Here is a 27,945-nt window from a genome sequence, read left to right as displayed (position 1 = left end):
TCAGATCACACACTTGTACATACACAGAACGATACACTCATACATGAGACCCAATACTAGTGCCACCCCATGCTTACAGTTCGTGACCATATGTCGCCCAGTCGGCTCTTGAATGCCGTTGCCAAAGGCCGAGGGGAGGAAGCCTGAGGCCCGAGTCAATCTGCTGGTGCGTCGTACGTCAACCCTCGCTTGCTGCGATTTTGAGGCAAGATACCGTTGCTCGTATGCCGCCTGTCTTCCGGGTCGGTTTCTTCTGTGCCCAGGCTTACGCTAGGAGGGGAAGTGTGGACGAGGGAAAGTCGACCAGGGTGAAGAAGCTGGGGTGCAGAGGGTCGCGCTTGACATGCCTCGGCTCATGCAGCAACGTCAAGCGCATGTCACATCGCTCAACGCTCGAATCGACATCAACGCACAGGCTGGCCTTCCTGTTTCGATGCTGACAGCTGCTTCCTCGTACTTCATATTCGTTTCTCTCCTGTGAAAACCCAGTCTTCTTGTTCTTTCGCAATTAGCAACCTTCATTGACTTTCCGCGATGACAGGTAGGTGAAGAGCTCCATTATCAAGAAGGAGCCAGACTGACATGCACCAGCTCTTCCCCTCGCTGTTCCCGCCGCAGCTGCAGGCCTGGCTTATCTCAACGCCCGCCATGGTATTAGCTACGACTGGCCGATGCTCTCTTCCTTCATCTCAGCGACCGTTCGCATGATACGCGCAGAACGCCGCGATCAGCTCAACGTCTTCTACGAACTGGAAGCGCTCGCTCAGGGTCCTCGAGCAGACCACCCATGGATTATCTTTCACGGACGGACATGGACATACCATCAGGCGTACGACATTGTCCTGAGATACGGCACATGGCTGAAAAGCAAGGGCGTTCAGCAGGGCGAGATTGTCGCCATGGACTTTGTCAACTCAGAGACGTTTATCTGGATCTGGTTCGGTCTGTGGAGTATCGGCGCAAAGCCAGCCTTCATCAACTACAACTTGACGGGCAAGTCGCTCATAGACACAATCAAGATGTCAACAGCGCGCCTGGTGCTCGTTGACGAAGAGAGCAAGGCTAACTTCGCGGAACACGTCATGGCAGAGCATGGCTTCGTCCCTGCACCTGCGACGATAGCAGACGGGCAACAGGCGAACTACGGCTTTGAGATGGACCAAAGTGAAGTGCCACGCTCCGTCAAGAGCCAGGCATTAGCACAAGTGCAACAGCAGGGCATTACTGCAACTCCACAAAAGAGACAGCTCGAAGTCGTCTTCTTCGATAAGCAGCTGCAGGACTCGATCCTCATGCTCCAGCCGATCCGTCAACCCAACTCCTGCCGCGCCGACCAGAAGCGCAACACCATGGCAATGCTCATCTACACAAGTGGTACTACCGGATTGCCCAAGCCTGCCGTCGTGACGTGGGCCAAGTGCAATGGCGGTGCAAAGTTCGTCTCTAGCTGGCTCGACATCAAGAACGACATAATGTACACCTCCATGCCACTCTACCACTCCTCTGCCTCCATCTTGGGCGTATGCGCCGTGCTCCGTGCCGGCAGCACCATCTGTCTTTCTTCCAAATTCAGTCACAAAACCTTCTGGCCCGAGATAAGATCCAGCAAATCAACAATCATCCACTACGTTGGCGAGACCTGCCGCTACCTGCTCTCCGCCCCTCCTTCTGCCCTCGACAAAGCGCACCATGTCCGCGCGGCCTTTGGCAATGGTCTACGCCCTGATGTCTGGGAGCCGTTCAAGGAACGGTTTGGCATCAATACCATTTTCGAATTCTATGCAGCCACAGAAGCACCAGGTGGAATGTGGAACCGCAGCGACAACCCTTTCTCCTCCGGCGCCATTGGACGAAACGGAACACTTGCTTCACTTCTGTTCTCCCCAGGCATGTGCGTCGTACGTACCGACCCTGACGCCGATGGTGCACAGCCGCTGCGCAGCAAAGACACCGAATTCTGCCAAGTGTGCGACTGGAACGAGGCTGGCGAGTTGCTGTACAAACTGGATCCTGCGAACATCGAACTGAAGTTTCAAGGCTACTTTGCGAACGACAAGGCGACGACCAGCAAGATTGTCAGGAATGTGAAGAAGTTGGGCGACGCATACTTCCGCTCCGGAGACCTCGTGCGATGTGACAAAGAAGGGAGATGGTGGTTCGTAGACCGCATCGGCGACACATTTCGCTGGAAATCCGAGAACGTCAGCACAGCAGAAGTCGCGGATGCAATCGGTCGACATGCCGAGGTTGATGAAGCAGCTGTCTACGGTGTCCAAGTCCCAGGCCACGATGGGCGGGCTGGGTGTGCCGCTGTTGTGCTGAACGCATCTGCATTGTCCACGTCTGCCAACACTGAGAAAGGTATAGCAGTCAAAGGCGATGTGTTGGAGTCACTCGCTACACATGTGACGAAAGAGTTGCCGGCGTTTGCGAGACCCATATGGATCAGGATCACCAAGCAATTGCAGACCACAGGGACGAACAAGCAGCAGAAGCACCTGTTACAGAAGGATGGAATCGACCTGCAGGCGGTCGAACAAGCCGGCGATGCACTGTACTGGCTCAGCGACGGGATGTATGTACCTTTCACGGCCAAGGAGCTGAAGAAGATTGAAGGTGGCGGAGTGAAGCTCTAGATGCTGTGGTTGTCGTAAGTCCTGTCATTTGGCTTCTGGACATCTCGTTCCATCAGATACGTTGCTGCGTATCTCAACAGACTCGTTTCCCAAGTCCAGTCCACCTCGACATCTTCCATAACGTTCTTCAATTGCCTTGGTCATCGTCAATGTTTTCAGGTTTTCCCCAACCATCACTGTACATAAAGGTCATCCTTGAAATTACCTTCCATTTAGCTTCCGTGAGTAGCGAGCGTCAACCCCCACCAACAAATGAACTGGTTACCGCCCGCGGTTGCTCCCTAGTCACAGTCTACACATCCGTGTCCTCAAGCCGATCAAAAGTACCTGGCGATCAAAGCGCATCAAGAAAGCGCAAAGCCAAGGCAGACTTCACCCTCTGACAACTGTCAAGTGCGCATGAGAATGACCCACTTTCCGACGAGGCTCCCAACGACCCTGGTCTTGTGCGCTTATACGAAGGAGCTCGTTGTTTTCGACACTGGCTCTCAGTACACTACTTGCGCGCAACATCACAACACTCAACTAAAGTATTATTGCTGTCAGATTTAGAGGTGTATTAAGCATATGGCAAAGTACACTTATGCTAACCTTTTTGATGCATCCTCGCGTATTCCGCTCAAGCTCTTACACTGTATTCATCTGCGACGGAGTAGCTTTCACAAATGCTTCCCATTGGCTTCGCTAGTTTGTGAGCTAGGCACGAGCTCCACTGTAAATGGCTACTTCGTCGGCCGGTCATCCTTGGTGGCTTCGGCGGTCCGCTCATATGTTCCATGCAGCTTTTGTGTGTAGCTCCGGGTCAGGCCGTTATGAGGCTAGGCAGACTTTGTCGACCCTGTACTACCGCGCCCGCGTGAGCTATGCCTCAGCCGAACTGCGGCGCACTCAGCTCTGTGCTTTCTCGCAGAGTCCACGTTATTGTGCTTGAGTTTAGTCTTGTTAGGTGTTTTCGGGTCCCATCCTTGTATGTCGTCTAGGAGCACTGACAGTCTGACCATCAGCTCTCGCAAGCAGAGTCCATAACGCGGATGCGGAAGCCCGGTTTCATATGAGAGGACGTTCATAGGCTTCCAAAGCTGTTGGTAGTTTCTGCAGCTATATCCAACATGATTTACAATCAAGTAGGCTACAATCAAGGTGCACATGTCGTAGTCAGGAAATATCCCATCTTTTAATTCATGCATACTATCTTCTCAAATCTGAAACCCTTTGTTCCTTCCATTCACTACCCATTGACTTGATCCTTACTATCAGAACCGACAAGAACTTCCATTGAGCTTGAACGGCGAGCTCTTGCACCTGAGCTCACGAATACGTCGAACGAGCCTGTGAAGTATCAAGTAGAGTCTCAGAAGCGCATGGTGGGTGTGTACCATTGCATGCTATCATGTTGGTGTACGGCCTGTCATTACTCCGCGTATGAACATGAATTTCATGGGATATATTGTTCGCCCTTGTGGGGTTGGTCTGAGGCCGAACTGGTGTAGGACCCTGAGGTCTAGTTTGAGGGTTGCTCATACTGGTAGTGTACAAGAAGACTGGCGGAGCTTGTATGGCATGGAAACGTATGGATTGGATTTGGAGCCCAATGAATTACATGCAAATCTGAGGCAAAGGTACGCCTCCTCTTATACACCCGCTCCTCCACCACTGACCAGATGCCTTCTTGCGCCTTTTCCTCGTCTTTCCCGTTTGACGACGTACGGCTGTGTCAAACAGAATGCTCAAGGTGCCTCCTCATTGGCTACAAACCAAACCAGCACGACACGGGCGCTCATTGGGTAGTGCTACTGTGATGATTGGCTAGGGTTTCTGTGACGATTGTGGCTAGTACGAGTTTTCACTTGCATATCGTATCGGCTCCATCAGAGTCAAAACGGATCCAATCACCGGTTAGAGAACGATAGCGTCCACACAAATAGCAGTGACGCCACCAGCGGCGGAAGGGGGTTTGTGTGGCAGCCGGTAGAGACGGCGTGACGGGAGAGGCTAGTGAAGTGTATCAGTCACTCCATCGCTGGCCGTAGCTCACGCGATTGCCGGCATTGCAGGGCGCCGTCAGACACGCTGATAGAGTTTGATAGAGAGGGAGGCCACACCGGGTGGAGAAATCTGATTTGAGTGATACAAGCACGAGGAGCGAGCGCGAGCATGATTCAGCGACAGCCGTGCTGCGACGTGCAGCTCGCCTGTCCGAAAGAGGCTCCGCAGCTTGCTCGTCTTTGTCTTGGCATGCATTTAACGACATGTCACCGTCGAAGATTACTGGCTGTCATGGCCCAAACCTTTTCCGTGGAGCTACCGAGCGATTGTTCTACGGATGCCTTGCCTACGCAAGGTCTTCAAGATAAGGCTGAGGTATCCGAGAACGTGCAAACCTCAATTTACGTGCCTCAAACCCCATTGTATCGATATGTTAGACATGATAGTGCCGAGTGCTCAGACTTGAGAGCTCTCAAAGTGATCGACGTCGTTCGGCTCATAGGTGATTTAAATTCAAATAATGTAAAGAGACATTTACGCTCTTTCCTTCCTTGTCCTCTTCGCTTTCTTCTTCTTTGGCTCTTGATATGCCGCATCCTCATTATCGTCCTCATTTTCCGGCTCATCCTCCATGGCTGCCAAAGAGACGGGTGCCCTTTTCTTCGTCCGCTTCGCCTTGCCAGTCTCTGCTAGCTCAGTATCACCTTCAGCGGCACCCAAGGCCTCGTCTACCTCATCTTCACCTTCATCGTCTACACCACCTCTCGCTCCTTCCCTCTCAGCCAGCCTCGACAACGCAGCACCAAGTCTCTTCCCTGCGGCCGCCTTGCCCTTCTTCTTTCCACTTGGCCCGTTGCCCGTAGCATTGCCTCGGACACGCGGCGCGAATGCACCTGCGCCAACTCCGCCTTCGAAAAACTGTGTAATATTCGCTTGCGTACCCTCCTTCTCCCTCCTATTCATATCCTTGATGACCGGGACCAGGACTTCATCCGTCCTCTCACTACTCCATCCAATCTGAGCGCTGAGGAAGGAGCGTAAGGCGGCAAGGTCAGGCACACCCCACTGGAACGGCTGCGGATCCGAATCGACTTCCGGATTCAGATACGCATCAGCAACACGTGGATCAGGGAAGCCTGGAGGCAGGAACAGCTTCGTAGCCTGACTTTTGCGAAAGCGGCGGCGGAAGGTATTTGACGCATCTGCTTCCTTGGGGATGGTGTTGTTCTGTACGCCTGTCCACCACTCTTTGAAGTCCTCTAGCTTTGGGAACTCGGAGATAATCTCAAGCGCAGTGACGGGACCAATACCTGGGATGCCGGTTGTGTAGTCGGAGCCTAGAAGTTGGGCTATGGCGATGAGCTTCTCGCGAGTCAGACTGAACTCTGAAGTGAGGTCGTTGGCAAGGTAGCATTCTACGAATTTGGCTGCGTTGAACATATTTTTGTAGACGCGTGTGCCACCAAAAAGAAATGTGTCCGAGTCGTCGGTTACGATGCCATCGACGAGACCGAGGTGGACGAGTTCGGCGCATTGCGCTTCAGCTTCCATGGGTGCGGTGATGTAGGGGAGCCCGAAGAGGGAGAGGAGGTGTTGGCATTCGGAAATCATAGTTTGTGTTACTTCGTCAGCGTCACGACGGTCTTTCTTCTGCTGAGCGCGCAGTTGCTTGAGCTCGGTTTCGAAGTCGACACGGGACGCGGCGTTGTTGATCTCTTGGGTGAAGCGATTGTGTTCTTCGGCTTCGGCAGCCAAAGATGCGAACAACTCTTCATCTTCAGGGTCAGAGTATTGATCAGAGTCATTGCCAGGTAAATCGAGAGGAGCATTTTCGTCCGCGAGCCCGCCATGCGGAACGACGGGAATCTCAAGGTCATCAGGACCTTGGAGGAGGGCAGGAGACCGCTCGCGACGAGGCCTGCGAGTGGGTACAGCGATTGGAACGTCCTCAAAATCTGGCGATGGTGACTTTGTAGCCTCCGTTGGCTCGGCATACATCGGCACGTCTTCAAATTCGGGAGAGGATGATTTCGGGGCATCTGCAACTGGTGCTGGTACTGACTCGGTGGTCATGGGGACATCTTCAAACTCGGGCGAAGGAGATTTAGACGGTGAAGGGTCTCTCTGTGCTGTCTCAGCTTGCGCTGTCTGTGCGGGGGCACGTCTCTCATCTTCAGGCTCGCTTTCCGACCAATCGACCAGTTCCTCGTCGGAGTCATCTGCAAACGGTATTTTCTTGACCAGTTTGGGATCTTGTGTTGGTGGTGCTCGCTGGTCGTCAGCGAGTGGCTTTGGCGGCTCTGCTCGGACCTTGTCCGCCAGGTCGCCCATCTTGAGCTGATCATCCTCGACTGGCCTCTCCGCTTGACCATTGTTGATGGGTACATCCTCCATCTCGACATCATCCTCGTCGCCCGAGTCCAAAGCGATAACTTGCTTCTCTTTTTGGCTCTGACTGGGGTCGACGTCCAAGTCAATGACTTCTCTAGTCTCATGCTTCCGTAATCGAGGTAATTGCTGGAATTGGAACTGCTCATCTTCTTCCTTGCGATCCTCTTCCCACACCCGCTTCTCCTCGTTGCGGTACTCATCTAACTCCTTTCCAATGTCTCGCTCGCCCTTGAACCAAGGTGGCAGTGGCACGGACTTCTTCTTCTCTTCAGTGTCTTTCTCGAAACCACCTGCGGTCTCTTGCTCAATTTTCTCCATCTTTTTCTTGCCGAGTAGCGATGTTCCGAGATTGAGCTTCTCGAAAGGCAACGGCCCATCGAAACCATGAGTATTGATCGCACTGCTTTCTGGCTTGGCTGCTGATGAGGCTACGGACGCCTTAGAGGGTGGAGCAGGTGATCTCTGTGGCTTAGTAGGTCGTTTGGACTGGCGAGACTCGACCAGAGCAGCCTGCAGGTCCATATCGTCCCCTTCGCTGTCGCTGCCCTCGAACGGTCCTTCGAGAGCAAGTTTGTTAGCGCGCTGGTTCGCTAGTCGCCCAATTGCTAGCCCTCTGTACCCCTTCGCAGCTTTGAAAGGGTTCGTTTCCTTAGCACGCTGCTGTTGGTACTCCTCGAGCGCTGGGCGCTCCTCAGGCTCTTCTTCAGCTGCCTCTTTCCCATTCTGCTGCATTGAGAGAGCTATGGCTTGTTGCAACTGCTCTTCTTCCGCATTGTCACCAGCAGCTTCGAACAGATCATCTTCACCATCTGCTGGTACATTCTCCCATTGCTCTTCCTCATTCCCCTCGGCCAAGAACAACGAGTCCGAATCTTCCCGGACAGCAGCTGCCCTCCGAGGTCTTGACTGGGTTGGTTTGCTCTTCGTCGACTTGTAGAAGTTCTGGCGTCGTCTGCGCAACTCGTTCGAGATGAACTCGCGACCTTCAACCGTCTCACGACTGGGGCCAGGCTTTGCTTTCGGCAGCCTGTTCAGACCTTCGATAGGCACGTCCTCGAACTCATCCTCGCTCTCCCAATCTTCTTCGACCTTTGCAGCGCGTGAAGGTAGGTCAACGTCGATGGGCTTGTGTGCTTTGCCCTCGTCCTTGTTCGTCACAACGCCAAGCGCCCATCCTCCCTCGACACCTTCGTTCTTCACCAGTACGTACTCTCTGTTCTTGTCGCCAGCGATACGATTCGTGCCAAACGTCGTGTCATCGTTCATGCCGTTGAGGTTCATGAGTCGCTGGGTGAGATCACTGCGCTCGCGAACGCGCTCGATCTGAAATTTGGAGAAAGCCATTCGGTCTGGGAACATAGCATCGAGCTGGTCCTTCGAGTAGCCCATCCTCAGCCTGCTTCTCAGCCTAGCTGCATTCAAGATATTGTAGCGATCGGCAGGCGGCAAGCTCTGGAAGAAGATACCATCGAAATCAATCTTGGAGAAGTCATAGACGTTGATGTCCTCGCCTCGGTCGAATTGCCTCGCGTAGTCCTCGAGCTCTGCGAGCGACATGATACGAGGGTCATCACCACCCAGCTCCGACATCGGAACACCCAGATCGGGCAGATGATACTGATCCTTCTTCTTGAACTTTCTGTTCTGTGTGCGCTCCTGCTGCGTCTGCAGAATCTCCTCCGCGTAGACTAGATTCTCCGGCAGCTCTTCTTCCTGCTCCTCGCGCGGGTGCCTGGCAGCCTCCTTCCTCTTGCGCTCTTCCTCCTCGGCCGCCTTCTGCATCTGTATCGCCAGCAGCTTTCCCGCGGTCCGGACTGCATCGTCTCGTTTGCCCTCGCGGCGGGATTTGCGGTGGCTGATGGTCTGTCGCTTGAGCGCAGGTGCGCCTCCATCGAATACGAAGACAGGTTTAATGCCTATGAAGAGGAGTTTGCACACCCGGCGGAAAAACCCGACAATATGACTGTTGCGCAGCGCGTTGCCTTCCTTGTCGCGCACGGCCTTGAGGAACTGGTAGATCCAGATCGAGGCATCGACGGCGATGCGCCTCTTGTTCAGCGTCTCGATCTTAATGGGCCGTGCGCAAGGCTGCAAAACAGTCCAAAGGCCGGTGACACCCATGGCGGTACTCTGGGCGTGGTCTCCATCCAAATGGGCGTGTCGACGTTGTGTGCGTCGAGCAGGCCGCAGTGAAGTGAGCGCGTCGATGATGACGTAATGATGCACAGTTCGAACGCGGAAGCACCTGACGAGACCCTCACGAACCCTTCACCACCGCACTCGTCATCAAGAGCATACACACTAACATGGAATTCTGCCTTGAAATAAGACTCGACGATGCTTTCTTGCGTTCGACTCCACTTGATGTTACCAACATGCTATCTGAGCATGCAGGCCGCATGCATTGCCCATTATTTTGAAGGCGCGCTCGCAGCACATGTTCGACGTGAACTCCCACCACACAAGCTCACGGGAAATGCAGCTACAACTGCCCTAAGAAGCTGTCCGCACTCTCACGGCAAGTGTATGATCACTACAATGGCCTCAGCATGCGTTTTCTGCCTTCCAAGGTTATGCCACGTCTCGAGGGCCAACTGCTGAATGGGTAGCCGTATGTGGGGGACAGAAGCCGATCTTGTACATCGATTCTGCATAGCCCCTCTTATGAATCAGCCTATCGTCAACGCAGGTGCATGAAAGGCCGAGATAACCCCAGCCAGCCTGATGGGCTCGCTTCGTGCTAAGCGCTGCCGTGGCTGATGCTGCAGGATTCGTTGTATGGCACCCTCCTTTAGCCTAATGAGATCTTCAACAAGTCATCTCATCAAACTTCATTGCTACGTCTGGAGACTCTCAGAGCTTCCGAAAGCGGTCGACCACAATTCTTTAAGCATTCCATCATTCACCGGGCTGACCGTGAGCGAAAAGAAGGAGCTTTGGAGTTACCGCGAAGGCGGACGTACCGACATCGTCAGGCTCTAATCCCCGCCTATACTAAACTCAGATCTCAGACGACAACAGAAAACTGTTTCTCCTGTTCGGTACCCTATTCGGGATCTGCAGTCGGTGACGATGCTGCAACTCACCTCGGACGCTATCCCCACCATGGCGAGCGATACAAAGCGTCACCGTCCCACTGTCGAAGATTACTTCTCGGACGACAGCCAAAACAACAATGCTGTCTCTATCGAGTCTTCTACGCCAGACCTTTTGCCAGGCAAGGCAAACATCCGCACTAAACGCTTCAACCCTGAAGACATGGGGAGCGGAAAGGCCGCTACAGGCAGAGAACCAACGTACGATGTCAAGAGCGACTCTGGTTATTCCAGCCAGTCTATCGCTGGTATGAGTAGCTCTATATCGCCTCAACAAGGCCAGCCTGTTGCTCTTGTCAACACTGTACCGAGAGCTCCTTCCCCTACCATAGCGCAGAGAACCTCTAGGCCTTTCCACCTACGATACGAGAGTACTCCAAGCGCGCAGAGGACGCAGAGTGCACCACGTCCGTCATTGTCGCGCGGATATTCGCAGGCCTCAGAACGGCTTGGTTATGACGATCAAGACAGTGATTCAGAAAGTAGCTCGGAATTTGAGAGCTCTTCAGAAGAAGATTATGAGCTGGCGCCCCGGCGTCTCACTCGCCGTATCACTGAGCGTCCCGTTCCTGGGCGTCGTCCCACTATGGGCCATGCGAAAACAACACCAGTACCGGAAGTTTCTCACAGAAGGCCACGACCACAGACAGTCGTTGTCGAGCGCCCAATCCGGATTGTTCAAGAACGCGAACCAGCTTTGCGAGCAGACCGCCGTAGATCAATAAGCAGACCTCCCTTGGTCCCCTCAATCTCATCACAATCTGCATATGAAACTCAGCGGGCCCGCATTATTATCGAAGGTTCAAGATCATCTCGTCGCCAATCATTGAAGGCTCATGACAGGCCACTTGCTCGCGGAGCACGGCAGCAGGAGTACAACGAGCAAAGGCACCCTAATCGATCCTCAAGGGGTTTCGACGTTGCTCGCGACTATGAAAGCGAATACGAGGATGAAGAAGAACAAGAACAAGAACAAAAAGAAGAAGCTGAGCTTGTTGCATGTGCCCCACTCCGTCGCCATGCTTCAGACGCGGAGTATTGTCAACGATCCACACGTTTTGTTGAATTGAAGAAGAAGGCTGATGCTGCTGAGCAGTATGTGGGTACCATACGGGAAGATAAAAGCGATCGTTCGGACAATGTTACTTTCAAAGAGAATCAAAATGGCGAAGTTCGACTTCGTATAAGTAACGACGCTCCCGTGACTCTATCGTTGAACGGAGACATGGAGGGCCGAACATTGCAGCTTGTTTCCTTTGAGAATGGCGAGAATGAGTTAGTTATCAGCAGTTCTCGTGGGATCGAAAGTACCTACCGAAGTGAGCGAGGTAGCGTGGGAGCCAGCAGGAAAGTTATAATGTCTGCTAGTCAGGCACGAAGGGATGCCGAGAAGATGACAGAACGCAGCTCCAGGAGCAGCCATAGGAGGCAAGGACCACGAAATGTGCAAGATGAACCGCGACGAGTCCTTTACCGACGTTTGCGCAGTGAGCGAGGAGCACTGAGTGGCGACCAAAGAGTTCCGCTTCCCGCTACTCAAGCGCAACGAGATACCGAAGAATTCTCTGAGAGGACATCATCGCTACCAACTGGCTCAGCTCTAGAAAGTGGAGAGCGTGATTCAACTCATGATTCTGTCAAGTTGCAGGCGGAAACTCCTCGTACTGAGCCGACAAAGACTCTCGCCGATATCGTCAACAATGACTCTGGTGTCAACTTCACTTCACTAAATCAGCCCTTGATAGGATTGGATCCTGCTAAGATGCGCCACTTGGAACTCGAAGATCAAGGGATTGATCCCTCGATCATGATTGCCACCGATAAGGACACATTCGTCAAGCAAATCAGTGAGAGCTTACAAAGAGACAACTCTGTACAGCAGGTGCTTAAGCATGTACATCCCGACACCGAAGAGATTCGCACCACTCTTTCTGGATCTGATGGGGGTGTACCCTTCGAAAACGTGGACAAGGACCAGCAGGATGGAAGACTCAAATATCCGTCACGATTTGCATCGAGTATCCTACATTTGAACAAAAGGCTTTGGTTTGGCGACAGTTGGGACGCGGATGATGTGCGCCCTCTTCCAAAGCCTGGCTCTCCGTCGTCACCGTTCCACGGAAACGCGCCTTCTAGCTCAGAAGGGGCAGAGCAAGGCTTCTCAAATGACGGCGAGCCAAAACAGCCGCTTTACATTCCCCAGGGACCACCGAGCAATACTGGCTACAACGTTGCTGGTACTCGGACAATCGCACACGATCCACATAAGCATATCAGCGCCACCTTGACGCAAGCGGAAGTTATAGAGGTTGATGTCGATGATTCTGTAGACGACGAATCGAGTATACCATCGTATGCGGCCTCAGTCTTTACTGTTGAATCATTGGCTTCTTCCGCGTCAGCGCTTTCTGACAGAGGTGGATACTCTGCGGAACAGATTGCGACCGCCACAAGGAGACTAGTTATGATCGTTTCTGAAGATGATCTGCTGGTACCACTTTATCATAGTGCAATCGACAACCCAGACATAGGTCCTGACCGATTGCGACTTGAGTTTCTGGCATCACGGCTAGTGGCAAATAAAGCGCGGTATCTCGCAGAGTATATCGTTGAGAAGCTTCAGCCTCGTCTGTCAAAGCAGCAAGTTAACCGTCGTGAACAGCAGGATGAAAGTTCCGATGACGAAGAAAAGGTGAGCATAGTGAACGATGACATGTTTCACGACCTTAAGGTTTTTGGTGAATTCCTCGCTGGGAGTGCAGCTTTCAGTACGCTTCGGGTGCAGGTACAGTCCTTTGTCCTGCCCAAAGTCGCATCGTTTTATCTCGAAACCAAAACAAAACCACGGAATCAGCGCAAAGCCGATCATGACACAATGAAGGTTCGAAAATGGGAAACCTGGCTTGAAGATGTAAGACGTACGGTGGATGCTATCTTTCTTGACCCCAAGGATACCCTGCTTATCAAGCGCACCCTTTTTCTGTTCATCGATGCTTTCTACTTGACAACAGATGCGCTTTCCATTCGTTTTGGACTTTTGGAACCCCCACTTGCCCAGAACGCAGCACGGCTTCGCTGGAAAAGTGTAAGTATATTCTCCTTGCTGCAGCCGCTTTTGAAGCCATTTACGATGCTTATTTCCATCCAGAAATTCGGCGATCGCATCTTCAGTGACATTGTCGAATATCGCAACGATGGTGTCGTTCAGCTCCTGCCTCGTCTGGAGCGTTCCAGCGGCACCAAAGTGACGACAGCTACTTACAATCGCCAAACGGGTAACCAACAGTACATCACTCCACGCCCAGTCCAGTGGCTTCGAAACGGATTTGCGAAACTGTCAACTAATGTCAGTACGTCTTCAAGGGCAGAGCCGTGTATACCCCTGCACAACGTCCCTGGATCAGCGGCAGCAACTGCAGCATCCACCAACCCACCTGCTCCCCGGTCTATCCTACATTTGATGGCCTGTATGCACCGCAATCGTTCGCGCAAAGTCCTTCAGCAGGATGTCTTGGAGGATATCCAAACTGATCGCGAGCTGTTCAGATTTATGCGCAAGCAATACATACGACATCGTGGCCGCTTCCGCAATATGCTATCCCTAAAGAGCATACAAGGTATCTTCTTCATCAAGTTCAAACTGCCAATTGGTAGTACAGTCATCGTACGAGATCACAGCTCGTACTGCTTCGCGAATGTAACAGGGTCAGTGGGCTGTGAATGTATCCCGCCGGCAGCAATGGTCGAGCCAGCAGTGAACGCACAGTACCGATGTAAACCTGGTCCTCCAGCGATATATCCGCCTGTTCCATCTGAGCATCTCTTGTTGATGCTCTCGAATCCCGAGGAGGCGGACGAAACAGACGACTGGATCCTACAGCAACTTCCAAAGCGCATTTGTGGCAAGCTACAGGGACAGGTCGGACAGCCAGCTGAAGGCTGGGGCGTATACTACCAAGAGGGTTGGGATCGAGATCTTATCTCTGTCATGATCTTCACGGTGTTTCTGGTAGCGAGCGCGCTCTTTGGAGCCCTTTGGTCGGTATTCAAGTTCGATATCCAAGGCGCATTCGGGATCTCCGCATATATGGTGGCTGTGTGTGCTGCTTTGATACCTCTGATTGCTATGGGGGTAGACAAGCCTCGTTGATGAAGTCGAGGGCAATAGGAAAGACCTTCAGCTATCTTCTCAACGCACACGCACGCTACACTGAATCTATACAAACTATATGTGGAAGGCCCAGTGCCGAAAGGCGGTCAATCTCGGAGCGTCAGAGTACGTGAGTGGGTGCATGCTCGCTGCACCAGCGTCCTGCAGTTCCAAAAGACATGGGCAGCACGTGGCCGCGTTATGATAGCCACGAGGATGTATAAACGCACCAAAATGACGTCTCAGCCTGACGCACTATCATACCCCAGTTCAAACACGGCTGTGGTTCCTTCCCTCCGTGTCCGCCCTTGCACCACGGCGGAAGGAAAGATCTACTTTCCAAGCCGCAAGTAAAAAAAGGTCGATGAAAACGTTCGGAGGCAGGATAAGCGTCAAGATCTTATAAGAAGCCAGGTTCTCTCGTCTATCAAAGTGCCTTCAATTCAATGCAATTTGGTTCCGATCTCTTAAGCAACTTGAGTCTTGGCACTGTTCCATACACTACTTGTCAACATGGGCAAGATATCGTCCACCAAGCCCCAGAACCCTGCTCCAGTTCAGCTTCCTCAACACGACGGGCACTGATACCTTGCAGCCAAAGACGGCTTATGATAGGGTCAACAGACCATACGTTACCTTGATCGCCTGTAATGGTACACATGCCTTGGCGCATTCTTGACTTGATCGAGCTCATGTCTTCCAGGTTCTTTCGATATTCCCATGAGCTTAGGCCGCAGGACCCGTCGCTCAAGCTCTATGGAGGTACTCGTGAACCCTGATTTGAAGAATGGTGTCGATGGACATTGAGGGAGTCTGCTAGTGGCTCTTTTACGATAACGACAGTACTGATGAAGGTTGAAATGATCTGAATGATGGACGTGAAGCAACATAGCGACTGAAATATTGTTGACAAATAGAAGCATGAAATTTAATTTACTCAAAACGTAGTCCGCGTCTCAACTACATGAAGCAGTGAGGTAGCTCCGCTTCCCAAACGCCATGGTATATGAACAAGAATCGCACAATCATGTCGTGGATGTCGTGAAATGCATCACCTTCTTCTTTCTCCCTCGAAGTCGCCCTCTACTCCAACCATCATGTCTTACACCTGACCACGGTACGGCTCATACGCAGTCCCACTCTGCCCATGCCCACTAGGCTTAAACGCAGGCGCAGTCTGCAACTGATGACCCTGCTGACCAAACGCTGGGCTGGCAACACGCTCATACGTGTACGGCGTCTTCTCAACCGCCATCTTCTTGCTTCCGCTCTTACCAGAACAGCAGCACACGCTCAATGTCCAGAAGAGACCAGACGCGATGCTGAACGCAACGCCCACCCACATGACTTGCAGCATCTTGTTGCCCATGGAGGTGTCGATGTTGGAGGGCTCGAGCGCGGTGTGGAAGACGCCGGTCAGGACGCCGTAGACGCCGGTGGCGGTTGCGGCGGCGGCGACGGCGAAGATAGAAGAGGCCTGCGGTGTGTTAGCTTGGAATTCAAAGGCCAGAATTTGGAAACACTAACGGTTGAGAGGATAGTGGTAACCAGACTTCCCCATCTCGAGAAAATCGCAAAGAACCCAACAACGAACTCGGCAGCAGTCAAAACCGTCGCAATAATGAAAGCCCAGTTCATCCAGCCAGCAACCTTCTTGTACGTGTTGAGTCCCTTCTGCAAGTCATCGCGAAGCACGTTCTGCACAGTAGTGTTCTTGAGCCCCCAAACTTCGATAGGATCGAACCAGAACTGAGTCTTGGAGGACGAGCAATATGTGATCTTCTCAACGCCATCGGTCCTTTCGCCCTCGCAGTACGACCACAGACCGACTTGGTAGAAGTCCTTCAATTCCTTGGAAGAAGCGCCCTCGACTTTGTTGAGGATGGTTTGCGAGTTGCCTGTGAAGTTACTTGTGTCTGCCTGTGGATGTTGTTAGAGGACGGTAGTTGTGAACAGAGGTGGTTGCCGTGCCTTGAAGAAGTACAGGTCGCGTCCCAGCGATGTCGAGGGAGCCTTGCCGTTGTTGCCCAGCTGCCCGATCATGACGATGAGCAGACAAACGAGCGATGCGATTGTCAACGCCATGGGCGTGATGATACACGCGATGCGCCCTGCTTTCCCCATGTTTGCGGTGTTGGTGTAGAGTGAGTGTTTGGTAGAGTGCTTCGATACGCGACGTCAGAGGTTGATGGTTATCGATTGCGCAGAGCAGCGACTGTTATTCGTAGGTCGTTGAGTCCTGAGAGGCAAAACAATCCAAATGCAGGTGAACAGGAAAGGCTGAACGACAGGACACCAAACAGATGAGGGTCAGACGAACGGCGCGGGTCAGCCAGCTTTTGTACAAACTTGCGTGCGACAGCTGAACCCAGCTGAAGGGGGCTGTGAGAGGCACAGCAAGGGTCTGTGCAAGTGCGGGTTGCCCAGCAAGATCAACGGCCAAACCAGCCAGTCAAACCGCGTCCTGTGGCATGGCTAGCCTTCACCGAGCCTCACAGGGCTTGCGACTTCGGGCCTGCTGTGGGAGGCGTGCTGACGCGACACTCCACGCTGACCTGCACTATGCTGTTTGGGGAGTATACAGTGTGGACATGCCCGTGTGAGGTCCAGCTCAGTCTTGTGTGCGGTGAATGATTTGATAGTGTGCCTAGTCAGCTACACATTTCAGCCTTGCTTTGCTGTGCGATGTGCCCAGATCGACCACGACCACATCCTTGGACGCCTGCGCAATCCTCATGTAATCCTCCCAGTTTTCCAAAACAGGTTAATGTCACCACCGTTGAGCCAGTGTACAGTGCGCCTTACGCCTCGGTGCAATTTGCCAAACTGCAAGACGCTGCTTCACGTCTTCCCCAAATGGGTAATTATCGTGTGCGTAAGGCGAAGCAAAGACATGTTCGCCGGTGCCGACAACCTCTGCATTCACGTCAGCACGGGCAGCGGGCTCCACATCTTCTGCCACACAGCCAGCTAGCTAGCTAGCGAGCAAGCAGCCTTGCAGCATCAACAGCACCGTTCTCTCACAGACATCATCTTCATAAGCGCTCGGTCTTCACGACGAAAACCCATCTAGGGATCCTCAGCAGCAACAAAACATCCAAAATCGAACTTGCTGACAGCCTGTGCTGAGGCGCAAGAGATGAAGTGTTTGAATCCTTCATCAGCCACGCAAAACGTAAGGCCCACCCAAAAATAGCCATGCTCTCGCTTGCGCCCACCCGCCAAGACGATCTAATCATGATCATCACCGAGTGCCGTCCGGTTGAAACGTGAGAGTTGAGGTGGTGATGTTTGCTCAGTTTGCTCAAGTATCGTGACTGTTCTTTCTGGGGGGAGAAAGACAGTCGGGCTGATGTACGAGGGAGTTGTGTTTACGAGGTGTGGTTGGGGAACCGAAGTTACATGCAGGAATGCATCAGTAGGCTGACAGCCTTATGTTACCTTCGCCTCGAGGTACGCGCGTCTGCGAAGACACTGAGACTGTGTGCTTGGGGCTGGAGAGCAACTTGCTCCAGTGTTCTTTGTCTGAAGAATACCTGCGTGTGATGCCTAAGGTACATCATGTCCTGAGGTTCTTCATGAGGCTATTCGGAGATTTGAAATGCTCAAACATGAAGGCTTTGAGACGCGCGTTCCGCGCAAGGCCTTGCTTGATCATCTGCAATGTTTCATGGATCATGCAACATCACCAAGATTCGGAAAGTCTGGGACCAGTAGAGTGTTGTGTGTCGCAAAAAAGCGTTGCCAATCGCCTTGGCTCTCATTTTCTCTATCTGCACCTGCACTTCTCCTTCCAAGGTTCTCGCAGCGTTCCATGCATGACGCGCGTCCTCAACCACCACGGCCTTTGCGCCGTTCTCACCGCTTACAACACAGTCTGCGTGCAAAGCCAGACTTTAACAAGAATCGCAAAGTGCATGCCATCATATCGCACGAGGCTACATCAAGTGCCCAAAAAATGCTCGTAACAAAGGGAGACTGCAAAAGACATAAGAAACAGGTGCATCAAATCGTGACCCAAAAAGCCCAGTGGTATAAACAGTGCCGCTAATCCTGCGTCGCACATAAAGATGAAGAAGTGAATATGCAAGAAACTCATGAAAGGAAACCCCGTGTCGGTGGGTGTGTGCCATGGTACTTGAACCAGGCTAGTGATAGGTGAGGCCCCGAGGGGTGGTGCAGACATTAGAGGTTATTGCTAATGCTGTTGGTATCGCCATGAACGCCGTCGCAAAAGGTTCGATGAATCGCTGAATCCGGGATTCTATGGTTACAGAGTGCGGGGTGCTCGTGAGCGAACGTCGCAGGGTCAAGGTGAAAGAGAGCCATCAAGAGCTCAATCCGGACCTACGTGCCAGAGCGGGTAGGTGCTATGCACGGTGGACCTGGCTCGGCTGCGTTGTAGGGCGACAGGATAGGCGGAGATGGTAGTGAAGAAAAGATAGTGAGTGACCTTTGTGGGTAGGATCCTCAATGCGGGTGCTGGTTGCGAGGGTCCTGTTGGTTCGACTGGCCTCGTCCTTGCTCGTTCCGTGCTCGAATCCATGCCTGGTTGCCGCTCATACGACCCTCCAATGCCTTGTCGGATTCGGCATCGCGAGGAGGTGCTCCGTTGATGATGTCTTGTGGCTTGAGCTTGCAGATGTCGTGTGCGATGGAAGAAATGACATAGCCGCGAAGCTCCTTTGATTCACGGAGGTCCTCACCTTGCAGGCGGAACTTGTCCTGCTTGGACATGTCCTTGCGTCGCACAGCACGGATCTCGTCCATGATGTGAAGGAGGACGGCCTCAGGTGCACGGGTGCGGGGAGCTGCGTGCTTGTTCTGGTCGCGCACGTAGCGTCGAGTAACGTCCATGGCGCCATCAGCAGAGAAGGCGATGCAGTAAGACAGCTTCTTGCCCCAGCCTGATGGACATGTCAGTCAATGAGTTCCATGGTTCAGGGTAAAGCTTAAACGTACCATCGGTGTATAACCGGGGCTTGTCCCAGGCCTCTTCGCAGGCATCTACGTGTACCCATCGCTTGCGGTGTACTGAGTAGACTTCTGTCCAGACGTGGTCCTCTGCGTTCCAAACCCAGCGGACTCTTGATCCAACGGCTCGGCAGAGCATGCTGAAGCAGTTGGCCCACTCGCCACAACGGCCTTTGCGGGTCTGTAGGAGGACGAATGCGTCGTTGTAACGGGGGAATCGCTCGTAGTTCTGGCATCCCTCGTGCGAGCACTTGTAGGCCTCGACCTGGTTGGCGCCGAGAGCCTGCTCATCAGGAAGTGGCGTCGTGAGGCCGACTGCTACTGTAGGCGAGTAACACCTCGAACACGGCGGGTTGTTGACCCACTGGAAGAACGAGCGCTTGAACCATCGCAGCAGTGCGCGGACAACGCAGTCCTGGTAGCCCCAAGCGGCCTTCTTGCCGGCGCCGAGACTGTCCGCCTCCGCCTGCAGGATCTGGCTCTCCTCGTCGGCCTCGTTGTAGATCTGCTCCAGAGGCACAACGCGCAGGGCCTCGTCCAGCAGCCCAGGGTTCTCCCATCGCGTGGGCATGGCCGAGAGTGAGTGCAGCATGTTGCGGAAGCGCATCGAGCGGAGGTCGTTCGAGTTCGGGGCCTGGGCGACGAGTGGGATGTTCTTGAGCGACGAGTACGACGGCGGGGCATGCTGTGTGGGCGGCTGCGGTGTGCCAAAGTCTCGTGGTGCAGGCGACGCCGAGCGGGACTGCGAGCAGGATGTGGAGAGGTCGTTCATGCGCTTGGTGCTGAGGACGGAGCGGAACTTCTCGGTCATCTCGACGGCGAGCTTGTCGACGTCGCTGGCGGGGGCCCGCGAAGATGCTCGCGGGTGCTCCATGGTGGGCGGGTGCGTGGTGGTGGGTGAGGAGTGTCGGCGTGGGCGGGCGTGGAGCGCTGACGGTGGGTGTAAGTAGGCTGTGGATTGGCACTGCACAGCCCCGGGTCGCTGGTCAATGAGCGTCAGAGTGCAGGCGCAGCAGCGGGCAGGCGTCACGGCGGCTGTCCGGTATTTTTGTATGCAGACGTCGTCGTCGACTGTTGCGAGCTCGGTGCTGCAGCGTCAGAGTGCGCGAGACGACGTCGTCCAAAGGGTCGTGAAATCTGGTAGCAGAGCTGAGAAGGGTGCCCAGGGACGGAGGGTAATCATGAGGGCGGGAATGGGGCAAGAGCGGAAAGTCGCACCTTCCCGCTTTTGTCAGGGGCTTCGCGGTCGACACGCGGCCCTCGCCCACCGAGGACACTGCTGCGACAACCCCGGCCAGCACCTACTCACATCCTGCGTGCCGGCCCCATGCTGCGATTGCGCATCGCTGGCGAACTGCATGCGTGTGCGCTCCAGCAGCAGTTCATAGTCCTCAATTGCGTGCGCTCCCATTCATCGCTGCTGCGTGCCTCTGCAAATCTGTCGCCTGTCTCTACACACGCGGCCGCCAAGCCCTGCACACACCGCGCTAAACGATTGCGTATGTTGGCTCTAGCTGTCACGGAACCACAGGAACGCTCTGCGCCTCGACGGCTCTCGAACTGCTTGGCAGCTTGCGACCCTCTTATTATTAGGCACAACGCAACGCGCCCAAGCAATTGATGGTTTCATTTCCTCGCGGCTCTCCCACGCGTATTCTTACATTGCGTGCGACAAATCTTCATCCATCAGGCGCGCAGCTGCGCGTGTGGAGCGGAGATCTGCCCTCGCAACGCCACGGAACCCACGTACGCGTATGCACCGGTGCTGCTGTCGGTAGGTTTTGATGAATCAATAGCTCCCACACCGTCGGTGATGACGCAGACTCTTCAGGAACAGGTGGAGGAATAAGAACACGCCAGCTGCTGCCCCGTTCCTGCACGCAAGCTTAATTGTTGAAGCCCGCACCACTGCTTGCGACAGCGTTGTCCCTTCGAGCCTGCGTGTTTTTCTGCTCGCTGAAGATCTGCTGTCGTTAGCCGTGCGGCCATGTGGCGAACTGACAGGCGGTTTCTTGGCACTACCGTTCCTCGTCGTCATTGGTCTGCGTCAGCTATCAGGTCGATCTGCTGCAAAGTGCGGGTTGTCAAAGTTGACCTTGTAACATCGTTGGCTCTGTGGTGAAACAGCTTGCGAATACTGCGGGATACATGATGCTACATACTCCTTCTTGCAGCCTGGCGCTCATCACCGCGGATTCTACCAAGATCAGCAGGTACTTGTCAAGATCTCGATGTGCTGACTCCGTGGTACTGCAAAGGTCTGACATCAGCGCGATAGACGTTGAGCTTAAGCATGCTTGCGACGACTATCGCACCGATCAATGACTGTCAAGCGGCTCTGCGCACCCCACATCACGTGCTGACGAATACATCTCTTCACCGAGTCAAGTACTCTGTTTTGCGAATATATCTTGGCAAGCTCACGAACACGAAGACTGTGCTGTGTCAGACGGTCTTCACAAATCGTGCGGACTCGGACGCGGACAAACAGTGCAAGCTACAGGCTGCGAGCTGACGAGTCACTGCTTGAGACAAGGATGGTCTAGGCCCACTTGCCATGAGGTGTTCAGCATCGACGTGTCGTCTACTAACATGTTAGCAAGGCACCCTTCGCAGCCTCAATAAGCTTAAACACGTCCAGGACCGCACCGCGCGGCATGACTCCTTTCAGGTTTCCTAGATGTTTCCAAACATGTATCACTGTAGCGGGTTGAGATGGAGGGATGGATATCGAACGCAGTTCGATTGGAGGTATCAACGCCATATAATGCAACATCTCTATGAAGAGCAAAATGAAGTTACTTTTCATGCGCCCCGACAAACCTAGGCGGCAGATCAAGATCCCACGATGGCCGTTCGACAAGGACCACCTCGAGCGGCTGCCCCTGCTCGCCGCTAACAGGCACCATGCCCAATATCGGACGATACTTGAACGTATGCCACCAGCTCGCCTTCTGCTCCACTTCTGCAACCTCACCCCCAGTAGGTACGTCGCCATTAGTCGGCTCATCTTGCGTCGCCGTTCGTCGGAGAGACGCCAATGGTTGAGCGTCGCCCTCGTCGTCATCGTCAAGCGCGTCAGACCTAGGCGCGTGCACGTCCAACCAGTTCGCCTTGCCCGCATCCTTGCCTGGTGCACTGTTATACTTGCGCATCTTTGTGACAGTGCTCTCTTTCGAGGGGATGATGTCGCCGGCTCCACTGGTGGTCTTCCTCGGTGTATCTGTGACCGCATCGCGCTTGCGCTTCTTTGAACCATCCTCGGAGATTGGGAAGTCTTTGCTCAGGTCGAACATGAACAGCCACTTCTCGCCGTACAGCCACAGTCGTTGCTGGGAAGAAGTGACATCCCATACACAGCCTTTTGCGGGAAGGTCGAGCATGCGGTATTCAGAAGGATAACTGGATGGGGGGTTTCTCCTTGACCACTCTGAAAGACGGCCTGCAATCACTTCGAAGACGTACAGCTGGTGTTTCGCAGATGTGACAAGAAGCCTCTGCTCCGTCGTCAGCACCTCATGCGAGTGGGAGTGAGGATTGGACCTTGTGGGATGGACCGCTGGGTTGCCATTCGGTTGTGGCCGAGAGTCGTTCATGCTGGGTTGGAACGATAGTAGCGTAGGTGTGGAGTCGAGACGGGGCAGCAAGTGTCCTGAGGGATTACGTATCCATCGCTGGCCGAGAAATATGATTTGCTCCTTTGATCCATCCTCGTCATCGTCAGAGTCTTCGTCCTCGGCAGCGTCCGAAGTGGAGTCGTCGATGTCCACTTCGGGAGCGGTTGAGTCCTCGTGCCCTTCAACGACCCACGTATCGATGTAGCCTGCAAGGTCTGTGACAGCAAAAACATTACCGTCAGAAGAAAACTCTGCATTGTTGATAGAGCGTTCGTAAAATCCGTGCTCGCCAGTGAGGGGCGTCGACCGGATGTCCTCGCGAGGCATACGCTGCAGGCGCGCAACCTTGGCTAGAGGGCGCGGCTGATCATCTGGGTCCTCCGTCCTGATAACCCTGATGAGCCTCACCTCGTTCGACGCGGTGACCGCAGCAAGCCACTTGCCGTCTGCTGTCAGACGTACGTTCCTTGCACCTTCGATATCTGGCATCTCGATCTTCCGAATTCGAAGGCTCGGTCCTGCTCCTGACTGCGGGTGGATGAGCTGGAACAGCTTGACGGCGTCCGCGGTTGCGACAGTGAGAAGCTCTCCATCTTGGGTGATTGAGACAGATGTGATGTTCTCCTCACCCTGCAACGCCAGTCGTGCCACCACCTTGGGCTTCTCGGTGCCATCGTGGTTGGGCTTGACACGCCAGACACGAACTTCTGTGTTCCACCAGCTGACCACGAGTCGTGCCTCCGGAGCGCTCACAAGGGGCGGAGTAGAAGGTAGAGCTGGTAGACCTCGGCTGAGCTCTTGACCGAATTGGCGGAGAGGAACGACGATGGGTTGTGTGTCAATACCTGTGCAATGTTCGTGAGTCGTTGATCATAATTGAAATGTGAGTAGTTTCCTTACCTCCAGAAACGACCACACTGATCTTGTTACCCTCATACGTTGCCATAGCCTTGACATCGTGCTCGTGATACCTCTGGTGGGACACCTTGCGCCATTTGCCGTTCTGTCCCTTGTTGCCTTGTGACTTCTTGCAAGTGTAGAAGCATGTGCGGCGGTCCATGCCTGCGCTGAAGATGCCTGTGCCGTCACGAGAGACGGCCAAATCCAAAACGTCCGCTTCGTGACCCGAGATCCTCTGCGTCTGACTGTAGTTCTTACCGCTGTAGACCCTGATTTCGCCAGTAGAGTCGCCGGATACGAAGTCGCCGTTGGGAAGGCATTTCACTTTCCAGACCAGAATCTCCTTCGGTCCACCGTGTGGTCCACTCCCCAGCGAGATGTTTCTAATAACGTTGCCGTTCCTTGTGTCGAAGACTCGTATCATGCTGTCCGCAAATCCTGCAAGCACAGTATCGCGGTCCTTGTATGCAACGCTCAAAGCACGAGCTTTCTTTGTCGATGCCCGGGACACGAATCGCTCGAAGCGAAGGTCGTCATCCTCGGTGGTGAGGAGGACTAGTGTGCCGTCGGCACAGCCTGCTACGAGCTTCTGGTAGGAGCTGGCATCGCTCGTGCCTGCAACAGTGTTGCACTTCGCCCTCGGTTGCGTTGCGATACACCAGACTTCGCTGTGGTTGCCGTTCGAGTGTCGTGCCGGGAGACCAGTTGCAAGGTCCCACTCTGTGACGCTGCTCGAGTATCCAATGCTAAACAGCCGCAGGCGTCCTGGAACGATTTTTCCGTTTGGATCCCTCTGGTCGGGGTTCTGTGTCCACACCAGACCCTCCACACTTCGGTCCTTGCCGCCATAGAACACCTTCTCTTGCAGCCATGCCCCGTTCGCTGGGTTCCAAATCTCGATGTTGCCGTTGGCGCGTCCGATCGCGAGTCTCAATGACTCAGGTTCTTGCTGGCCATGTTCAGGTTCGGTGTGCGAAAATGCAAGGGCGTTGATCGCAGATGGCGGAAAAGGCACGAAACGCGATCTGTGAATGTCCATGGTGCACTATGATTTGAGACCAGGAATTGCAAATATATTTGAGGAGCTCCACGCGCGGTCTGTAAGCGTGCGCTACCGGGTCAACACTACAGCTATCATATTCGTAAAGTCGCAGCTTGAAGCACTCGAGGATCGAACTCTTGGCACGAAGTTTTCAGTGGAGACAGGTGGGTCACTGTCACTAGGTAAATTGTTTGTCCGTCCCGGTCTAACATCACTTCATCCGCACAACCTTGAACTCCAGCTCGTCATCCATCAAACCTTGAAGACCACGTCTGCCCATCTGCTTCCATCAGAATGGTGAATGTGCTCTGCAAAGGTATCGTCTCTACGTTCGATAAGTTTTCGGCTTCGTGAAGGCTTAGTCATGCCCGTATATGTTGTCAAAACACCGACCCCCAGGCACAGGCTGTGCATCACCGAACTTCGCTCCGCTCTACCCTTGGGCTCTGTAGTTAATACACACTGGGACAGATGAACTGGAGGATGGACAACAGAGGTTGCAAAGATGGAAGCCAGGCTTGAGCACGACAGTATAGCTCTGGGGGCTGGGCAGCTTCAGAACCAATTATGGCGGATTTGCTGTGACTACGTGTTGTATTCTTCAGACACCAGACCTGGCGGGACAGTCTTTTGAAAACTCTGAATAGCCTTCAGCATGTGCCGCGGTACTGTCAGTCAGGTGTCAGGCACGGCAAGCTTGACCTTGCGCTGTCTGCAACCAGCCACTTCAACCATCCGTTGAACCAAATAGTCTTGCACGTGTTGTCCGCTTCAGCATTGCGCAAACATTACTTGTGCTCCCAGCAATGAAAGCTCGTTGGGTGCCCCTCCTTTCGGCCGTCTTGTTCGGCTTGTGACGCCGCATAATCACGCCGTTGTGAGACTCGTTGCGGGAGCTATTGTGATAAGTAACCGGTCCAGTTTCCGCAATCCGCAAGCCGCAACAAACTAGCTAGCTCTGCGTCTGCGCTGGACGTCATCGCACTGCGTTGCTGTAGAAATGCTGAGTTCAACGGTTGAACTTGACTGCAACCAGGGTTGGCGCCCCTTGGATACTGCATGAGATCAACATGAATCACCATCAGTGCGGCTCGGGCGTCCCATGGTCATGACGCTGCGCAAACTATGTAACCACTTTACGCGGTACGCGTGAACGCGACCCTAAGTGCACCAGCATTACGCCTCCAACGCGTGTATAGCGGGACCTGGGAAAAGAACTTCCGTGACAATCCCGTACTGTAGCATTGGTTGAACCTTCAAAGGATGCGCTCTGACCGCCGAGCGGGGTAACATGTTTCCGCAGTGCAGTGTCATTGCATCGGTCCTTTCATCCTTTTGAATAAATAATCGTGCTCGCGGAAGTCAAGGACCTCATTATCGTTGGGCTGTATTTGGGGAAGACATGTGTTGCAAAGTATTGAAACATGCACTTCGCCCCCAGCAGCCACGTCTGTAAATGTTAAAAAGTTTGCTCTTCAACCGTTGTGTAAGCTGCACAAGATCTGTCACAGCTCATGCGGTGCCCAGACAACCAAGTAAGCGATAAGGCCGGAGGTAGGGGACCCATCCGCAACGCAACCAGTCTCCGGTGCTACAACGTATGTCGGCGCAGTGCATCTGGTTGCTGTGGAAGATAAGTGAAGATCTCCTCACGAGGCCCGCATCGTGATCAATCGTGATGAAAAGTCTTGAGCAAATTTGCTAGCAACGCTGATTGTACGGTAGCCGCAGCCTGAGGCCCACAGAGTCCACGGAACAACTGTCGATAGACTCGGTGTGCAGTCGGATAAGACAAGGCGTGGAACGGAGTGGAACGAAAACAGGCTGGAGGCAAAAGTTTCATTACACGCGTGGTCGCGTGCATTGAGGCTCAGGTACTTTAAAGATGCGCGCTGTGTTCGCGGTCGTGATCAGACCAAGGACATGACGAGTTAGCTGCAGTGTTGGCTTAAACACGAGACACGGTGCGCGGAAGCCGGCTGCGAGCTTTAGCTGCATGCAATAGTCAGACCAAGAGAAGGCGTTGCCGATTGTTGCGTTTAAACGGTGCTTTTGGGACGGCGCCGAAGGTCATTGTTGGGAAACGCGAAAGATCGCGCTAGCATCTATCGTTTGGAAATGATGAGCTTCCCAGCCGCACGCAATGACTTGCCGGATCCAAACCATCACATCATATGTCAGACACCTGCAGAAACGCCAATTGATTGTTTGTTGATGCAGTTGCAGGGACATGCAGACAGCTGAAGGGCGCCCTGGTTTGTCTCGGTGGTGTGCCTTTAAGATGGGCTGCCTTGCTCAACCCGGGCATGCATTGAAGGGGCGATGTGTACATTTTGCCTCCCAATGCGGTCAGCGTCAGGCGTTGTATTGCTTCTGCAAAGTCAAAGCTCAAGTGCTGTCACGACGCAGCGGAACAAAGCTCGTTAGATAGCACCGGATCACACTGTGTGCATGCACCTAACCCCGCAAAAGGAGTGGCTAGCTCCTGCAAGGGAAGGTCAACCACGGCTGATTTCTGGAAGCTTCAAGTTCGGCAACATGGCTTGATGCTTGCAACCCGCGGACTTAGGATGCAATCTCACGAGATGAAGAACCACAGTTTGGTGCTGCAAGACACGTTGCTGAGTGTATAAGCGGCAATATATTGCAGGCAAGCAGGCGGCCTCCTGAGACTTCGTATTCGCGTCGAAACGACAGCAGCAGTCTTCGTACATCACGAAACGATGATCTCAACGGTCGGGTCTGAGGCTTCATCAGCAAGGAGGTCTGTGTTACTCTGGTTACGAAGCTCGGTACCGATGGCTGCGCAATAGTCTCTCTTAGAGCACTCCACCATGCGGAAGCAGCGTGAACGTGGGGCTCGCTGGATCTCCATGCTCTGAACCGCATGCACTGAGTTTGCGTGTTTATATGGAGCTCATAAAACCACTAGAGAGCTGGTGTTGAAGCTGCTTGCAGATACTCGACGATGTGAATTTTCGTGTACAACCTCAAACGGGATGCAACAACCCGCATGCATCTGTACGCACCCGTGAACGCACAGGAGAGCTTAAGCGAATTGAATATCTATTATCACCTCATAACGATGGGCACCTTTGAGGCGTCTCCTGCCACTTGGCGTAAGGATGTGCCAGGGGGACCACGCAGCAGCGTC

At 53.7% G+C, this 27,945-nt stretch overlaps 7 protein-coding genes across 7 annotated transcripts; 3 read left to right on the top strand and 4 right to left on the bottom strand.

Annotated features, from left to right (window-relative positions):
• Positions 1-404: 404 nt before the first annotated feature.
• Positions 405-2,836, top strand: BU25DRAFT_81086 (acetyl-CoA synthetase-like protein). The gene is made up of 2 exons (XM_033712141.1): positions 405-541; positions 592-2,836. Exons 1-2 carry the CDS (start codon positions 535-537, stop codon positions 2,634-2,636), a joined length of 2,052 nt encoding a protein of 683 aa, XP_033566906.1. The 5' UTR covers positions 405-534; the 3' UTR covers positions 2,637-2,836.
• Positions 2,837-5,156: 2,320 nt separating this feature from the next.
• On the bottom strand, positions 5,157-9,170 carry BU25DRAFT_382422 (DNA-repair protein rad13; the record flags this gene model as incomplete). Its single annotated transcript, XM_033704242.1, has 2 exons — positions 7,446-9,170; positions 5,157-7,370 (listed from the first exon to the last, which is right to left on the bottom strand). The coding sequence occupies exons 1-2, from the start codon at positions 9,132-9,134 to the stop codon at positions 5,157-5,159; spliced, it is 3,903 nt and encodes a 1,300-aa protein (XP_033566905.1). The 5' UTR covers positions 9,135-9,170.
• Positions 9,171-9,322: 152 nt separating this feature from the next.
• BU25DRAFT_406032 (uncharacterized protein) lies at positions 9,323-9,629 on the top strand. Its single transcript, XM_033705179.1, has one exon. It carries the CDS (start codon positions 9,402-9,404, stop codon positions 9,612-9,614), a length of 213 nt encoding a protein of 70 aa, XP_033566904.1. The 5' UTR covers positions 9,323-9,401; the 3' UTR covers positions 9,615-9,629.
• A 2,033-nt stretch (positions 9,630-11,662) lies between these two features.
• BU25DRAFT_382419 (uncharacterized protein) lies at positions 11,663-14,258 on the top strand (the record flags this gene model as incomplete). Its single annotated transcript, XM_033704241.1, has 3 exons — positions 11,663-13,193; positions 13,257-13,758; positions 13,972-14,258. Exons 1-3 carry the CDS (start codon positions 11,871-11,873, stop codon positions 14,256-14,258), a joined length of 2,112 nt encoding a protein of 703 aa, XP_033566903.1. The 5' UTR covers positions 11,663-11,870.
• Positions 14,259-15,270: 1,012 nt separating this feature from the next.
• On the bottom strand, positions 15,271-16,662 carry BU25DRAFT_80871 (uncharacterized protein). The gene is made up of 3 exons (XM_033712139.1): positions 16,230-16,662; positions 15,786-16,178; positions 15,271-15,735 (listed from the first exon to the last, which is right to left on the bottom strand). Exons 1-3 carry the CDS (start codon positions 16,380-16,382, stop codon positions 15,361-15,363), a joined length of 921 nt encoding a protein of 306 aa, XP_033566902.1. The 5' UTR covers positions 16,383-16,662; the 3' UTR covers positions 15,271-15,360.
• Positions 16,663-18,505: 1,843 nt separating this feature from the next.
• Positions 18,506-20,332, bottom strand: BU25DRAFT_80839 (uncharacterized protein). Its single transcript, XM_033712138.1, has 2 exons — positions 19,221-20,332; positions 18,506-19,165 (listed from the first exon to the last, which is right to left on the bottom strand). Exons 1-2 carry the CDS (start codon positions 20,104-20,106, stop codon positions 18,729-18,731), a joined length of 1,323 nt encoding a protein of 440 aa, XP_033566901.1. The 5' UTR covers positions 20,107-20,332; the 3' UTR covers positions 18,506-18,728.
• A 1,716-nt stretch (positions 20,333-22,048) lies between these two features.
• Positions 22,049-24,903, bottom strand: BU25DRAFT_382410 (WD40 repeat-like protein; the record flags this gene model as incomplete). Its single annotated transcript, XM_033704240.1, has 2 exons — positions 23,750-24,903; positions 22,049-23,694 (listed from the first exon to the last, which is right to left on the bottom strand). Coding segments are annotated over exons 1-2 (2,685 nt in total), but the record flags the coding sequence as incomplete, so codon positions are not given.
• Positions 24,904-27,945: the final 3,042 nt, after the last annotated feature.

Source organism: Macroventuria anomochaeta (assembly GCF_010093625.1).
Source record: "Macroventuria anomochaeta strain CBS 525.71 unplaced genomic scaffold BU25scaffold_2, whole genome shotgun sequence".
Taxonomy (NCBI): domain Eukaryota; kingdom Fungi; phylum Ascomycota; class Dothideomycetes; order Pleosporales; family Didymellaceae; genus Macroventuria; species Macroventuria anomochaeta.
This window is presented reverse-complemented; position numbering and strand designations above follow the sequence as displayed.